Here is an 18,873-nt window from a genome sequence, read left to right on the forward strand (position 1 = left end):
TGCTAGCAAGGGGAAAGTTATACTAAAATAGCGTGTAGTTCCATTAAAACAATGATGCTGCAATTAAGATATAGGCAACAAACTATTCCTGTACGCTGCTAAGCATATGGCAGGAATGTACTTATAACTATAAATGAAATTAAGACAAACATCTTGGAATAACATGTTGAAACCCCATTTCCTTCATGTTTCAAGGTCAGAGTCACGTTGGCTGATACCAACAGTGTGTAAAATGTTTTAAAATGGATTTATTCATTGAGACTCCTTACTGATAAAACAATAATGATGTCTTTAACATTTAATTCCTGTGTTGACTTCAAACAAATCTCACACCATTTCTAAAGCTGATGGTTGGTAACATGGCCAAAAAACCCACCTGTTAAAAACCTTCTGCCACAAAAACAGGCAGATCAGGTTGCACTCCACATGTGAGCGAGTGGAAGGTGAGCACTAGTTGTAGGGAACCAAAACTCACCTTTTGAGGAGCGGAAGTGCTTGCTGGGTGCCGTGAAGCCCCTCGTCCCATGCACATTGACAGCCGCCACACGGAACTGGTACCACCTGCTCGCTCTGATGTCTGACAGCTGGACCCTCTCATCCGTAGTCTGGTGGGGAAAATGTCACAATTACACTTTCCGTTCAGATGTGGCTAGTTGCTCTCTGCCACGTGACACCCATTAGGCAGACTGGGAGGTAGGACCCACCTCTTTAATACATGGAAGTGTCAACAGTTGTGAACAAAATCACATAACAAGCACATTACAGTGAGTGCATTGCAGGTCTCTTCTAGAAAAGTGACCTTTAGAAAACTGGTCAAGTGTTAAATTCACAAAATTACTTTTCAGTTATCACAACTTTCACCATAATATATAGGGCTTAGCTGATCAGGTGTTGACATTTCAGGGAATTCATTAACCCAAATCAAAGGACTCATTTCTCCAGATCCTGAAACGGGAGAGTAAGTCCAAAATGGCTTCACAAAATCCAGAGCTGTGAGAAGCCACCTTTTCTGGTTCATAGGAGACACAAAACCCTCAGGTAATGAATGCAAGTCCTCTTGAGATCCTTGGCATTTATGTCAAAATGACACTCTAAGCCTTAACTCTTCTCTGCAGACTTTTCTCGGGTTATAGGAGATGACCTTTCCATCAACAACACCCACTGAGATTGCTGGTGTCATGAATTTAATTTCCAACTTCTGCAGGAAGTGCCTTAACCACTGAAATATGGAATAAACATAGATGCACTCTGAACCCTTTCAGTAGGAAGTCTGAGGCCTGCTTTTTCTATCCTGTTTTTTCCTTTAAGCTTTTAAAGATCTGCCTTCTGCGCTGTTTCTGATTTTTTTTTCCTAAGGTACTAACACCAGACCTGAACACAACCTTCTGGTAACAGCTGAATCACTCCCAAGTACATAAGTACATAAGAAATATTGTGTTTTTAGAACTCATTAGAAACTCATCCATTTGTGGCTGATTTTACATTTGCAGTTACCTCTCAATTATCCAAACTTCAAGTTATTTCAGACTGTCATGTTTATTGTGTTTTAATCTAATTATTTAATCAAAATAACACATGAATTTGAAACAAATTACTTGCATAAGTCAAAATATACTACACAACCAATACTGAATATCTTTATTGACCAAGATGCAGACTCATTAAGAAATTTAGTGATTTCTATTTATTTTTACAAGATGTTTTCTGTAACTTAAAAAATCTACCATATGAGTTTCAATGTTACTTGCAGTGATGCCAAATACTTCCCAAAGAAGGCACGGTGTAATTTCTGCTTTTTGCTTTCTTTCCAATCTGTGAAAGAAAGCAGCAGCTGCCAACCCAATTCAGATAGCCAGAATGTTGGGAAGTTGTTTCAGCTCTCCAACAATGGCATTTTTAAAGTCCCAACCAACAAAATTTTTAAATATTATTCTGTGCTTAATCTTGACACTTGTTGACAAATAAAATTTAAGGAAAAGGTTATCTGGTTTGTGTGTGCATGTGAAGGAAAGAGAGCCTTTTTAAGCTGCATTATAGACTGCTCTCAGACTGATGTTTTGCTGCTTTGAGCCCCCACGTATTCCTGCTACTCAGAGTCCTTCTCCATTCAGAGTCCTACATTTGTCTATTTAACTTAAGCTGGGGTAACAGTCCCTGCACTTCATCATCTGCCTCATCTTTTTTTCCAATTTTTAGCTTTTACATTACCTATAGAATTTATTATCTAGTTGGATGAAGGGGTTCCTAGGGAAGAAAGAGCCTATCTGAACCAGTTTTATGATTATTTTCATTCTATAGAGCACTCAAATGTGCTAGTTTGTTTATTTTTGTTTTTCCCAGCATGAAGACCCACATACTCAACTATTTACAGACAAGACATGACAGTGAATTAGAGTGATATAAACTATAACTATATTAACAGAAAAATACATGTAAATACATATATATTCAGGATACTGCTGCCGCTGAGATCCTGAGATTAGTCAGGACCTAACCATAATTAATTAGTCACAACACTGTGGATTTTTAAAAACAGATTTACTGAATTTAGCTACAAGGTAGGCATAATGTGAATAGACTTGACCCCAAATTTCTCAGCTGAGGAATCTCAGTTGTCATTTGTATGAGCTCAGTTATTCTCTTAGGGCTTGTTTAAAACACAGTATTGCATTTGTGTCAGTCTTCTGTGGCAAATGTGAGATGTTGTGGGATCAAATAATGTGTCAACCCATATCACCAAAATTATTTTAATATATGAACAGGCCTTAGGCTTATTTCTTTCGTCACTGGTTTTGTTGGCAAAGCTTCTGTTAATCTCAGTGGCATGCAGGAGGCATATCTGTAACTAAAGCTCCTGCATTACAAATTACTTTGGCAACTCTAAGCAAACCTTACATGGTTTTAGCATATTTCAAGAAAGAGCAAAATACTGTTGAGATATACTACTCTGTCAGTAAATTGAATATTTTGTTCAATTACTTCAGTTAGTTCTCCCTACTTAAGTATGTTTGGAGCTGAGATCATAACACTGAAAGTGCTTTTGATATCTCTCTTCTATTAATTTGATGGCATGCTGAGTAGTATTAAGTAAGTAAGGTTTGAATTTCAACATACACCTGAAATTATTCCTGAATATTAGAGAAATTATTAAACAACAATTTTACTGGTCTTAGAATGCCAATATAATGTTTTAAAGAATTTCATTAATGAAAGATGAAACAAACAAACAAAAAAATCACCTCTTATATAAATCATTATAAGATAGACTTTATTTTTTTTTTCTATTTATTTATCTATTTATCTATTGTTTAAAGGAGGAAAGTTTTAAAGCTAGGTTCCAATCTTAATACACTTGTCATTTGGAATAAAATAATATAAAAAAAGAGTCCTCAGGCAAAATTACTGAGCAACATGTCCATCCTCAACATGATCCTAAATTCAATAAAGACAAAGGTAAGTCCCCACTAGTTTACTTTAGTATATAACTTGATGTAAGAGCAGCACAGAATCACAATGACATAACCTGGAGAATACAGAAAGTAGCCTCTTCTCAATAGTGCATCTCAGGTCCAAGGAACAACAGGTCATATCCAGTGAATAAAGTGGTTGGGCTGTCAGCACACAGGGAGAATTTGGCTGACATTAGCATAGTACTGACTCATGTAAGAAGCACTGATAATTCTACTCTTTTCCTAGCTGTTTAGGCCCTTTTCTGAAAGTAGTCCCCTCATACTGTCTTTCCAAAGGAGATTATTTGCTCTTCTCTTCAAGGTACCTTGAGAAATCTCCTTACGGCTCATACAAATGACTGATGATTAAAGTACTTTCCCAGAGCATGGATGACCTACCTTCAATCCCATCCTCTGTCTGAAAGGTTGGGAGAAACTGTTCCTTAGTGTCTTTGATGTTGCCTGCTATATTGAATTATGACATTTTTTGCATTCATAGGCAAAACATTTCCTCCGAGCAAAGCAGGCTGAAGGTCTCAACAACATCTTGTAAGGGAAGGGCAGAATTATTTAGGATAGGGAGGGAAAAGAATGAGAAAATACAACTGAGCCACATAGTAATTAGGTGATTCAGATGGGATTTTTACGTTACCACTCCAAGGATTTTTCTTCTGTCTTTTATATATAGGTAAGAACTGGTGTAAGATGGTCTTTGTAGAAAAGTCTGGTACAGAAGACTCTCCCCTTTCCAAGGTTTAAAATAATCAAAGGAGTATTTCATTGTGTTCATTCCCATTCTCTCACAATATCAATCTTGGATTCCTTTCTTTAGTGCAGGGGTTTACTGGAAATAGTAGAGATCAGCCTTATCCTGATGAGTTCATAGCTCCACACCTATCTTCATAGAATCATATAATAGATTGGGTTGGAAGAGACCTGAAAGACCATCCAGTTCCAACTCCCTGCCATGGGCAGGTATGCCACCCACTAGATGAGAATGCCCAGGGTCTCATCCAAACTGGCCTTGAACACCTGTAGGGTGGGGCATCCAAAAATTTTCTGGGCAGAGAAGTTTATTTTGAAATCATGCACAGTGAGAAAGAATTTACGGTTCAAAGAGTGAAGGGATATCATCCAGGGTGTAAGAAGAACTAAGTTTACACTTCTGACCAAGAAGCAGCTTGACAGTACCACATCCACTACTCTGCCAAGGGCAGCAGACCTCCCCTCTTTTGTGTGAATGAAATCCTACTGGTGGGCACTCTTTAAGGATATTTATCAAAGCAAGCTTCTTCTGGATGATGGAGAGAGAAACCTTCCGTTTATGGGACTGGTGGTTAGCTTCAAGAGGGATTTCCTGCTGTCAAGAGCTGAGAAAATTTTGGACAACCTTAGAACCAGAAGTTTAGGTGTTTCAGAAGCTGAAAGATTTAAAAAGGATTAGCTGTCCACAGAGTTTAGACAATTCCAAGATGAAGCACTAAGGTTTGTCACAATCAAGCTAGCAGTAAATACTGTTCCTTTGTTTTAATAGAGGAATAAACTAGTAAGTAGAATTTATTAATCTCTGCCTTCATGCATGTACACATACTTGGCATCCACTCACACAATACAGAGATGTGCTCTCCCATCTGGAGATAACAGGCACAGCATATTTGAATTAATTTAATTTGTTAAATTAATATGATTAAATATCTAAGTATAAAATATAAACAGCAATATGAGTATTTTTAGAAAGCATCGCAACAAGCAGAATAACAAGTTTGCTCATCAGATATATTGTATTCTCGTGGGATAGTGCAGCTGGCCCTATGCAATTGGTTAAAGCATAAAAAGCAATAGTATAAGAAACTTGGCATAACCACTTTGAACACTGCACATTATAGTTAACTTACTTATAACAACTTATATCTTAGTTCCTGTAGTTTTTATACATGTATCAACTAATGCAAATTAGTCCATTTGTTAGTTACGTCAAGTTTTCTCAAAAATGCACAGCAAAAAAATAAAGTTAACAAAATTCCTGTTTCCTGAAGTGATAAAAAAATAAAATTATTTTCAATGTGTTTGTTTTCTTTATATTCTTTGAGAGTTAAATAATGTATTAGTAGATTGTTCCCCCTCTTAAAAAGCAAACATCAAAAACATTCTTATGACAATACAATGTGAAAGAAACAAACTTCTTCAAAACTATTTTTTCAATACCAAATAAAAATTCATAAGAGACATGTGAAAACACTTACATGTTAACCCACATTAATGCAATAGAAGAAAGCAAATAAAAAGTAAAACGTGAAAAGTAATTCCTTTAAAAATGTTGTTCAAAATTATAACCCCCTTTTTGATTTCCTCTGCTCTGTACACGCTCTCTAACTTAAGTTGCAGAGTAATGAAAGGGCATCATCTCCTCTAGACTGTCATGCCCAAGGAGTTTTCAGCTCTATGGCTGAGCTCTTCACAGCCTTTACCTATAATTAAAGTCTTAGACCGCAATGCTTTGGAGTCATACAAGAAAAATTTTCAGTTAAATGGACAAGAAAATACCCAGACGCGATGCACACGGTCACTTTAATCAAACTGTGTATCCAACCTTGATGATGACATAGTAAAATACATCCTAATGCATCTGATTACACTTAACATATTTGACTGCCCAGCAGGATGTCTAAAACTACAAACACCATTGAGTTGTATTTCTCTATGGAGACAGAAATTCTTATTACTAGCACCCCTTAAGGGTGTCCAGCCTGTAATGCCCCATAAGGTAAACACAGTTGGCAAAGCCAGGCAGGCATCCTGAAGCTTGTTCTCAACTGACATCCCCAGTGGGGTCTGTTTCACAATCCAATACACATCTCTCATGATGCAGTAGAGACATCAAAGTTCTCAAAAAGATGTCAGTTGGAGGAGGCTTCTCCTGCCATAGTGATTAACTCAGCCCTTCTGCCTGCATGTGGCAGACCCTCAGGAAAGACAACTGACAGGATTCTTACCATTCTTGCACAGGAACACATTTCTAAAACCCTCTCTCCTGTACATCCCTGTGAGATGGAAGAGACTCATATATGCTCCACTACTGTACATATTGCTTGCTTCCAGAAATGGGCATGAGGTCTATTTCTGGGATGAGAAAAAGCACAGCAGTGTGCTGCTACCTTTGCAGTCCAGACCCACCAGCAAGAACTGTGTTTCTACAGCCTAGCACATATACATAGCATGATAACTGTGACGAGCAATTGACATCTGGCTTATGTTTTCTATTATTTTCCTAGTAGAAAAGGCACTTTTTAAATTTTTATTTATTTATATTTTTGCTGAATATGGAGAATGCAGACTGAAGACCTGCATATCAACTGAGACAATAAATACGTCGCTACAACTTTATCAGATGTGAGGGTGTGCATGTTCGTTTGGATGCAATTGCATAGGTTGGGTTTCATGCCAGGCTTAGTTGAAGGTCATTTTTCCTGAGCAAGACTCTAACATTGTGACTGTCCCCTGTAGTACTGCACTAAAGCTAACAACTTCACTTTTGAGTGTTCAGTTTCACAAGCTTCACATTATTTTAAGATACCTTTTTCCTACACAATCTGAATGTAGAATGGACACAGATTGCCAGAGAACTTCAAACCTTTACTTTATTTTGTGGATGATTCTATTTATTCCCTCTTTCCCTTTTCCTAGCTATAATGACATTTTGCAGGTCTTTTGAAAATCAGCATTTTGCTTTTCTTGTCAGCAGGGATGAGGGTGAAGCATTGAAGATAAACGACTGGAACTCTGCCATACAGGTGAACTGTCAGCATGTTAAAAAACAGATTGAAACTGGGAAGGAACTAAGTGAAAATTTATGCTCTGTTGGCTGCTTCTCATTAAGAAACATTTGCTCATGAATCTTACATTTTCAACCTGGACTGCACTGAGTGATAAGAGCATGACATCATGCGCTTTTCTGAACTGGGAGAGCAACATCTAAGAAAATGACTTTACAAAGAATAAAGGTTTTAGTCTTAACACTCTTGATTTTAAAAATTGAATGAAAATTTTTTATCAATTATATTTCTTAGCATTTTGCTAAGACCCAAGCCATGCCTTGGAGACCATGCGCACTGACTTCAAAAGGACTATGTCTCTCATATGCTTCCTTCCTATTTTGCTATCTAACTCTACATTTTTCAAGAGATTCATGGCTTTTTGGAACTCGCATCTGAATAGATCACAAGTATGTACTTACAAGAAAGTACCACTCATTGTCTTGTGAAAATCAAGCCTCCAGCTCGAGCAGATAGATCTTTATCTGTGGAGGACAAACCTACAAAATAAACTCATTTTGAAAATATAGACCTCTGAGTATTATTTTTTGAGGGGACAAGGAAAGAAATATTTACTTCTTTACTAATATATTCACACATCTCTAATGATGTCATTTTCTATACATATCAAAAACATTTGATGTTTCTATAACAGAAAAACTGTAAGTCTAAATATTTGTTGAAATAAATAAATAAATAAATAAATAAATAAAGTTGATTTTTGCCGAATAAGTCTGGAAAATAGCTCATTGAGCATTGGAGCAAGATCCCGCCTGTGGTTAGCTTGTGACTTAGAGAGAGAGCCTAGAAAGGGGTCACTCTGTATCAACCTCCTTACTTACAAAGTGACCTAACTCTTTGACCTTATGAGGAACTTCAGATCATTGTCTGTAATCTAGGGATTCTTAACATTTTACCAAGAACTGACCTGTGCCACTGTTTGCCAGTTAGTAGCGTCATCCTCACTAGGATGGATTCCTTGATTCCACCTCCTCTGAACAACATAGATCACAGGCTCAATGGAAATATTGAATTTTGAAGACCACTTCACCTCCAGGTCTCCAGATTGCAGTTCTATGAATTTTAACTCTTTCCGGGGTTTCAGTGGAACACCTGCAATAGGAACATACAAACAAAAGTATTTGAATAATTTACAAAACAAGATAAAACCATCTGTAGGTGAAGCTGTATTAAAAAATATATATACTAATAAAAAAGATGGTTTGTCAAATGGAAGAGTAAAAGTGGGGAAATAGGTAGGCTGATAAGTATGTGCATTCAGAAGTGTTCACAACAAGCCTACCTCTGCCAACACTAAAATTTGTTAAAAAAAAAATCCTTACAATTATTTATTTAATTTAAAAACTAAAGGTACTAAGAATCTGAAAGTTGTGAGCTAAAACTTATCTCAGAGTTTCCAGATATACTTTGATAAGATGGACAAAGACCCTTTGATCCCAAGCAGCTATCTATACCTGTCATTCAGATTTTCACCTAATTTTTCTTTAAACAAATCTAATGATAAAATATCCACAGTGTCATTCAGCAATTCTTGCAGTTCTCCTGTGGAGATTCTCCCATTGGACACAGCTCTTCTCCAAAGTCATGCCTAAAACTGGCCACAGACCTCAGCTAAGCCTTTACTGGTGTAGTCTAGAGTAACAGGATTATCTGATACATTTTACATTAGTCTGATGTATGCAAGTATACTGTTTGCCTTCTCCTGAGCAGCTTGCAGCCATCCTGTATGATATGTCACTCTCCACTCTTCCCTAAAGATCTAAGAAAGGTAATTCCAAGTGCTTCTACACTACAGGGAAAAATAAGTTCTTTATAAAATGTAATGGTAATTTCTCATTACATGTGTCACTGAAGGACAGTTATTCCTGTTTTTCGTACTCCTGATAACACTGCCTTTTGGAAAATATTTGCAGTAGCTTGAAAGAAAAAACAACTCCTCCAATTTGGCATCTTTTGATTAAATCAACACATCAAGTGTTAGATATTTTTCCCTAGATAGTTATTAGGAGCTCATATAGTTGATTGTGCATCATTTTGTCACAGATAAGACTTTTATGCTGACATACAATCTTCTTACCAAGTTATTGTATGAATTTGTGTTATTTCACCATTTCAGTGGGGGCCAACAAGTCCATCTGTATGCACTGGTTCTATTAATTGTAATATAAATGTTTCTACTCAGTCTGTCATAGATGGCTGGAGTACCAAGCAGGTAAACAAACTGCTTTCATATTCTAAGATGTCTTCCAAATCTGATTAAGTGATTAGCTACAAGTCAATAAAAATCAATATTTTAACCATTGAAGAAACCTGAAATTAACCTGAGTAAAATCCACTCTGGTTAACACCACAGTTTAAACTCTGGATATCATTCCACAGCCAGATGCCTTAGCCTAGTGTAACAAACATCATAGATCATGTCAGTTCCAATTTCTATATTTGAAAATCCTTCTTTAATTATAATGTACAATAATTCTTCAATTTGCATGTTAAGAAAACTTCCATCTGCTCTGCATTAGGGGCAGTTGGATTCACTTGATTGCAAGTTACTCAGCCTCTCTGGTGTTATGTAATTGTGTGCAGATGGATTGCAGCAGCATAAATGACTAGAGCATCGCACAAGTGCATTTTGAAACACTTTTGTAGAACCAGCATCATCAATTTCATATCCAGATGTGTAGATCCAATCATTCTTCAATGTGCTTTTTATTACGTAAATTGTCAGTCCTTTCATCATGCTGGGACAAATTAGTTCTCTGAAGTCTGTAGTGTTTTAAGAATTCAAATCACTGACTCTCATATATGTGCAGTACCAGAGCTCAGGAAAAAAACATTTCTAAAGGTATCTTTCAAATCACACATGCTATGTGCTATGAAAAATAAATGCACACTGTTCCATCATAAGAATCTGTATTTTAAATATAGGAAGCTTCCATAGGAAGCTTCTATGGAAGGGTTTCAGACAGTAAAGGTTACACCTACGTCACCAGTACAATTCTAAACGCAGTTGTTCGAAGACTCAGAAATGAACACCTCTAAAACTGTACACAATTGTTTTAATACAAAACTATTTTTCATGAAACATGAAAAAAGCCTTTAAATTTTGGTTGACTGTTCTGGCTCCAACTATCCAATTATGACACTGTCATACCATCATAGCCTTTACATGGCACAACATTCTCTTCACAATTCACTTTGCTCATATCTGCAGTTTGATCTGCTTTATTAATTGCTCCCTAACATGTTCCAGACAAAATTGGTTAGGCTGGTTTAGACAGCCTAACCCTGAAACTTTTTTTAAAAAGGGGGCCTGGAAAGTTCACAGAAGTTGGTGTTCTCTCACACTGGAGAGACCACTAACTGCTGAACAAGAAAAAGGTCATAGGTAATTTTTCAGCAGTATACAACAGAGTGTGGAAAAAAAGATACATGTCCACATCATTTCTTAGGGATGCATATGTGTATTTAGACAAAGTGAATGTGATCAAACGTTAGACATCAGTTTTTCTTCCTTTTTGTTCTGTGTTTTTAAGCTTATTTCTAAGCAGATATATTCCTCCCACTTACATCTTTCAAGTAGCAAATTTACTTTATATACTTGCTGTTAATTTATAACTTTATTATATCCACATAGGGAAAAAAAAAAAAAAGAAGAGGTAGGCCATAGAGAAAGGACAAACACTTTCTGAAGTCCTTTACTAATTCAGACAACGTAAAGGAAGTAGATGTGACAGATGAGTAGGACAGAAAATTTCATATCACCAGCAAAGGGAAACAAAAATTTGAAGACTACATAACTGAGTAGCAATAATCCTAACAGGGATGAAATAAATAAATAAATAGATAAATAGATAAATAAATAAATATATAATGATATGTCAATTTGAGCTCTATACTGAATGCAAGCCAATAAACAACTGGGAAAACAAGTACATTCAATCCAATGACATTTTCAATACGTGACTTCTGTGCAAGTGTATTTGTATTAATATTATTTTAGAATTCAGCTTTAGTACTCAGTACTAGAGGGCAAATCCAGTTAAATCAGATGAGTATTTTATATCTGCTGGTGTAACTTTCATCTCTAGAGCTTGATCAACAGTGCAACTCTAGCAACTTATGTAGACTCTTTAGATTCAATCTGAGTTCATTTTCTAGCTGTGAGTGCTGTCAAAATGATAAGAATAAGTACTAAACTTATTCACTAGATCTTAGTCATGCTTGCAGAGTTTGCTCTTCCTTAGTGACAGGAAGGTCATTTACCCCTGGAGGAAATGAATAGCAAGCCTGCTCAGCTTCTATTTGTCCTTTGTTGCAGAAAGACAGGTTGAAGAGGCTAATTAGCTGAATTCATCAGCTGAGAAGTCAGTACTGCATTGGGTTGTCCTTCCTTTGCAAGACATATATGCTCTTACAAGCAAGCACCTCCTGCAGATAGGTGATAAGATCTTAGAGAAGATTAATTCTGTTTCTATATAATTAGGTTGAGCAATAGTAGACTTTGCAGTATGCAGTTATACAGCATATCATATCCTGTCAGATCTTGTATCCTCTCCAAAAGCATGCCATCTGGTTTTGTTTGTTTGTTTGCTAGTTTTGTTTTTACCTTTTCCAGCTGTCACATTTACTGGAATGCTCTGCAGTATGCAATTTTGTAATTGTGGTATGGAGCCCGACCGTGTAAACCATTACACATGCAACACAAATGCTGAGTTTATCACTATTCAATTTTCTGAAGAAGATGAAAGAAAGAAGTAAATAATCCCTTTTTAATAATTTTTATTCTAAAAGGTGGTGTGGATGACAGTGTATTAATCCCTTACAATTTTACAAAGCTGCTCTGAAGTTTCTTGGAAGCAAGAGAATTTCCCTTCTATATTGGAAATCTGGATCACAGTGCCTGCTGTTCAAAGTATTTCAAGTAGCATCTTCATCAGTGTTATGCTTACTCAACCTCTATGACTTCTACATCAAATTTTCTTCACTTTTTTAAGTAAATTAGACTGTTTCCTGATGGCCAACCCTGTATATTCAAACCCAGGTTTCAAAAGTCAAAGCGCATTACTTCTGACATACATTCTCATCACTAGGGACATTCAAAAACAAGGATCAACATTTCAGTTAATGGAATGAACTTAGAAACAAATCACCGTCTCTTTCACATATTTCACTTCCAACTTCAAAACAGACCTGATATTTATTGTTATCAAACATACATAAAATCACTATAGTCTGTTCTATTTCAAATGCTGTTAGCAGGTTTATACCCCAGGAAAGGGCAACAATTCTGACCTCACTCAAACATATTCATCCCCAGTGTTTTCAAGGTTGCAAACAAATGGGGCTCCGCAGATGGAAATAAAACTGGATTCAGATCTAAGCCTGGAGCTTAGCTCAGTCTTCTGCTGATTAGGATCTCCGTGGAGAGCCCAAGCTATCAGGAGCATAACTGATTAGTATTTATTTTTTATCACTAAAGTAGGAGAATGGATTTCTAACAAAATATTCAAATTCTGTGTAACAAGAATTTGTGTGGTTCACACATGGTCATTACTGTGTGATAGAAGCACATTTTAAAAGTATTTCCATATAAATACTTTTTATTATTATTATTATTATTATTTATTTTTAATTTAATCATAAGAAATTAGAATCTGGAATTTGTCTAAGCACAAATCATTCTTTAATCTATATGTTCTTGCTGATGGATAGAAAGGAAAACCTTTTTTCATAGAATCTCAGGACTCAAATCAAGGCAATTAAAAACTTCTGAATAATTCATGGTGCCCTAGATGTAAGTAATACAGTAATATATATGTGGACACTATCATTTGTCACTATTTTATTCTTAGGTCATTAAGAACACCAATATACTGCATTGATTTGTTCTTTACCTTATTATCTCACACTTCCTATTTGGTAGTCCTACCTACTTGGCTTATAATCATAAATGTCATTTGTGATTAATATGACTTGAACTATTTATCATTAAATATTTTCCTGCTGCATTCTTTCTCATCTGCATCAAATTAAGTGAGATTTCACCTAAACTGGCAAGTTCATTCTACTTAAGATGATTCATAATAGCCATGTTTACATTCCATAGATTTTCAGATATGACCTTCATAAGGAAAAAATAAAAATAAAAATCAGTAATTCAAGCAACATTTTTCTATCCATCCATCCTTTCTGTATCCAGTCACAGCTCCCTCAAGGTCTTCACCTCCATACAAACTCTCATGACATAAAAGTCATGGTTTTCTAGGAGACTTTACTATGGCCTGAAGTTATTAGCCTAGTATGAGTATATATTAATAATAATCTCTACCTTTGTACAGATTTTTTGGAACTTGGCATGTGTGACCACATCCATTGGAACAGCATTTCTTCACGCCAGAACATTCACTATCTGCTTCACAGCTTTCAACACAGGCAGCTGCAAAACCACTGGCCTTCTCAGGTGCTGGGCAGTCCCCTTGCTTCACAGACAGGATGTACTTAAGGAATTCGCAGCTAGTTAGGCATTCATAATTCTTCTTGGGGAAAAGAGGCTAAAGTGAAAACAAAGGAATTGTATAAGGTTTTCAGCAGTGGAAAAATAAAAAAAAAAAAAAAAGGGGGGGGGGGGAAGAAAAAATGTTGTACATTTTCCAAGACCTCCTAAAGAAAAACACAGATTTTCAGCTTTTGCAAGACTATCCCTAAAGATTTATATATTCAAGTTGCTTCTAAAAAAGCATTCCAAACACAAAATTATGTATTCCCTCAAGTAAGACCACCATCTTTAATGGAATAAAGCTGTTTACATCTGCCAGCTTTCCCTTGTTTTTCTCACACTGCTTGGCAACAAAGTTGCTCAACAACAGATTTGGGAAAAAAAAAAAAATAATAATAAATCTCAGAACAAAGGAAAGTAATGGTCAAATGGTCTTTCCTTTTTTTTCTTTTTCTTTTATTTTTTCTTCTGACTGTCCCACATTCCTCCCTTTGTACTTCACAAGACTTTACCCACAGCATCTGATGTAATGCCACTCTAGATAAGTAAGTAAAATCTTCCTAGATTATACTTATACTCAGTTTGAACTGAGTTGGCTAAGAGAAGAGCATCTTTATGTTCTTGCTAAAATGTTAATAACTGTATAACTCTTCATGGTACTGGAATAAAATTTCTTATACAATGATCAGCAGAAAATACAGATTAAAATAACTCTTAAATGTATTTCTGAAAGATGAAAACAAATGTTACCTTTGTGAAATCAGGCTCTAGCTACAGGAGACATTGTTTCAAAACATAGACATTTTATGTACTATATATGTACTATTCAGAGGTTTGCAACGTTCATTTCCAACATTATTAAAAACAGCTTCTAGTACCCCACGTCATTCTGTGTGACACAGGGATTTCATCTCCTCTTTAGCTGGTGCTTTATTAGTTTGGTGCAAAACCAGGTACGGTAAATCCCTCAAAATTATTGGTGGAACTGTAGGTAAGCAAACCATGTAACTGGAGTTATCTATACGCTTTCTTCCCATTTTAGAGGAACCAAAAGTCATCTACTCAGAAAGATCTGATGAACAAATTCTTAAGCTTACACAAAAACTATAACCTACTCTCCATCCAATTATTCACATGGCTTCAATGTTTTCTCCCATATTCAAATATTATACTTTCTAATTTATACCATTCTCGTATTTCTGGCAAAATGAGAACGACGTTTCTCTATTAAGGAGGCCCAGGTGGTTCACTGAGTATGTGTCGGTTTATACTCCAAAGTCCAGGAACATACCACTAAGTTACCTCTCACACTTCATCCTATAGAGTCATCCAGATATTTTTTTTTTATCCAACTCTTAAGGATGCATTTGCTGATACAGCTTAACCAGTGTAAACTGCCAAAATGAGCGGTCCACTTTTCTCTCCTATTGACCCAAATGTTCCTCGGACATGCACTCCTACTTTTCTTCCTGTTGGGCTATACCTGATTCCACTTAGTCACCTAAGAAGCTAAACCAGCAAGCAGAAAATTATAATTATGAGAAGGAAAAAAAAAAAAAAAAAAAGGAGACAGGTAAGCTGCAAGGTTCCTCCTCTAACACTAGTATACTTATTTGGTAGGTAAGAAATTGCATACAGTGCAAGACCTTGGAAAATAAAAAGCTAAAATTTTGCTTCCAGATTTTATAAAGAATACAAAAAAGATTGCAACACTCTCAAATGAAAACAGCCTGGTTCAGTTCAATCAAATAATGTCTGTGGAGCATACGTGAGTTTGGAGGAAAGGAAAATTATCCCTGTGTGTGTGTGTCTGTGTGTGTGAAGCAAATTTCAAATCCTAAAACATCACAAATTTGCAGCTACTTAATTAAAAACTTTATAGCTCCCTAAGGCATAATACATCCTCAAGGCTTCTCTTCCTCACCCTATTTCACAGCTCATTTTTCAGTTAGCTGCTAAATGTGCTGCTCTTCATTACTGGCTTTTGAAGTTCTAAATTTAGCTTCAACCACAAAACACTAATCAAAGAGGGATGCTCACTGTTTTCAACTACAATAGAACAGTGTTCTACAAATGTTTTCCTTTTAAACCAAATTTATACATATTTACACCCATATCTGGAAACATACAGCCTTAGTGAGAAGTGATATATGAGGATGACATAAATTAAACCCACTAAAACTGCGTTATTACACTACCCTAGAGTTTTGTTATATAAGGAAACAGCAACTGATTCTGGTTAAAGAACACATACAAGGATTGGTTTTCATGAGAAATTCTTGTTCTTCTAACATAGCTAAAGAGACTAGTAACCCCTTATTCCCTACTTACATGTAGTTATTTGGATCTAAAAATTAGTTTTGTTAGTGGAAATGACAGCTTTTCCTAATCATCTTCATGATATTTAAATTGTTTAAACATAACACATGCTCTTCTACCAGCAGAAGAGTGCTCACAATGATAAGGAATGAGTCAAATCAGTTCAGGGCACAATCAGTTAAGATCATTTTAATTTTTTGCAGGAAAGGCTGAAAATCTTCATAAACACACATGTTAAATGATTTGAATAAAGGTGTATCTTTATATTGATTTGGTTACAATAAATCAACTTTCTACTGGGATGATGTTTTCACTTTGTACTAAAAATCTGTTAAGGATTGTAACATGTGACTTCCACCAACTCAGCAGAAGCTATGTTTCAAATCCAATAAATTTTCTCTTGTGTGTGAGTTTAACTGATCTAAGCTTGTTTATTCACAAGGTTATTCTGAAACACTATGCATAAACAGTTTCCCAAAGACTTATTCCCGAAGAACTAAGCATTCTGATGCCTGCCCTCTGAATCCAGTTACTCCTGGGGATATATTCTTTGAAAAATCAGACTGACTTTCACATATAGAAAGGCCAACCTTTTCTAGTGACCCCGCACAAAGATTTCCACACTTGTGACATTTTGTCTTTTAAACAAAGATGCTCTTACTCTTTTTCCTCCACACGGCTGGAAAAGAAAGGAGGAATGTGGGAGAAGTAGCAGTTTATAAGAGGGTTTTAACAGCACTTTCTCAGAGAAATTACGTAAGCGTGACTGAATAACACTTCAAACTTCAAGTTGAGATCAGGAAAAAAAATATATAATTTTTTTACTCAAACATTATATGGCTAAATAGTTATATGTGTATCCATTCAAATGAAGGTGAATGCTATAAAAAATCCCATGTTTGTTAGCTGTCTCCTTAAAGCTAACACCTCTAATAATTTCAGTGAAAGAGACAGCTAGAACAAAGTGCGAAAGAGTGCCCTTGGGCTGACATACCTCACAGAAGCTTTGGCAATGGTTTTTCTTCAAATCCCAGGATTCTTTGCAGGGCTCCAGGCACTAGGAAGAGTCAGTGGGGGAAAGTGTCAGGAAGAGAAAGAAATAAACATCCACAAATGACCCTAGTTCTTCTCCGGTTGTTTGTTTGGCCCATAGGAAGTTAATAACAGGCTTTTAAAATCCACTTCTCCTGAGGATAAGATTGTGTCATTGAGCCTTGGTGTCAAAGCAAGGTCATGCCAAGCCATGGTTAGATTACAAGAAACATTTTCAGCATTTCTTACTGTACAAGCCAATTGCCTCACTTATATATATGCCATCCTATTTTCTGCCTTACTGAATCTAGGTTCCTAATAATATTTAACACCATGTCACTGGATCACAGACCAATGTCAAAAGTATTACTCTAAACTACAGAAAGTTAAATCTTCTTCTCACTGACTAGCCTCAAGATTAGATGGGCACATTGTCTTCCCAAGCAAGAAGCTATTTCATCAAGCTATGGAGTAAACTCAGCAGAGATTTAGCCACTATTCCCATATAAATAGACAATGTTCCCTGGTCTGTTAGCAAAACCACTTTATTTCAAGTATCATATTATCCTTTCTTCACCTTCAACCTCTAATATAATGGATATACAGTGAGTTTATATTCAAACTCTGCAAACAGGAGTCAAGCTTCACAGCATTAGCATCAAGAAAAATCTTTAAGAGTATTTACTGTGGCTGAAACATAAATTTAAACTCACATTCAGAAACCTTTTTTCTTCCTTTGTTAGACAGATGAACCTGGAAATTACCAGGGAGTCAATAACACCTAATCTTTCTGTTAACAGTAGAAAGATACTTACTGAACCAAAAAGAAAGGCCTTTGACATACAATTCATGTCATTTGACATGTGTTTGTATTATTTGTTTCTCTTACATATAGTATTAGTTTGGATGAGTCTACATTTATACTATTCAAAAACAAGCATGAACACATACAGGCTATATCTCAGAACAGCTGTCCACCTGTATCACTAATGTAAAAAAAAAAAAAAAAAAAAAAAGTGTTTTAAAAGTTAAACATTTTTCTTACTGGCAACAAAGCCTGAAAATGTAATAAAACCATTATTCACAGAGGTTACATACTTCAGGAATGCAAAACACCACTCAAACATTTGTTAAAAATACATATACTGGTATTTCAGATCCAACTTTTAGCCCTTCAAAATCCACAATGTGCTGTATACAGAGTAATTTGAAGGATACCTTATAAAATATCATTTAAGTCAGGAAGTTTAATAAAATCCAGAGTGTTGTTCATCTTGTGGTGAGTTAGTGTACATTGGAGCCCAATCCCATGATCATTCCTATTTTACAGCTCTCCTAACTATGTGATAGATTTAGCCATGACTTACAGAGGTATAAGTGGTGTAAAAACACAATGGACAACCTTTTAATCTCACTGGGACTTTGTCAGTGATTCCCAGTGCTGACAGGATTTCCCTACCTTTGCCTTTTCCCAATTCTTCTTTCAATGTTGCACAGCCACAAAGACTATATCTAAACCAGCATATCCAGAATCTTGCCACAAGCTTGAGATGAGGACCAGGATCAAGTTCATGCTGACTGTATTGCTGGACCACCCTCCTTGCATGTTGTAAAGCAAAATATTTGATATGCATGGAAGGAATTACCAAGATGCTATATTTCAGAGAGGCTTGTTCAATGTTTCTACAGGGATGTCTTTACTCACACTGTAAGTAGGCTCCAGCATTTGATGTTTTGTCTGGCA

At 35.9% G+C, this 18,873-nt stretch overlaps 1 protein-coding gene across 4 annotated transcripts in view; it reads right to left on the reverse strand.

Moving 5' to 3' along the window:
- ANOS1 (anosmin 1) overlaps positions 1–18,873 on the reverse strand; it is a 137,297-nt gene that overhangs the window by 46,190 nt on the left and 72,234 nt on the right. For all 4 annotated transcript variants that reach the window (XM_082758162.1, XM_082758160.1, XM_082758161.1 and 1 more), the window contains exons 3-6: positions 17,092–17,154; positions 13,611–13,833; positions 8,190–8,374; positions 476–605 (exon numbers count right to left, since the gene is read on the reverse strand). In XM_082758162.1, the coding sequence (XP_082614288.1) occupies positions 476–605; positions 8,190–8,374; positions 13,611–13,833; positions 17,092–17,154 (601 nt within the window). The remainder of the gene's footprint in view (positions 1–475; positions 606–8,189; positions 8,375–13,610; positions 13,834–17,091; positions 17,155–18,873) is intronic.

The sequence above is a fragment of the Aythya marila genome (assembly GCF_965140915.1).
Source record: "Aythya marila genome assembly, chromosome: 1".
Classification (NCBI taxonomy): domain Eukaryota; kingdom Metazoa; phylum Chordata; class Aves; order Anseriformes; family Anatidae; genus Aythya; species Aythya marila.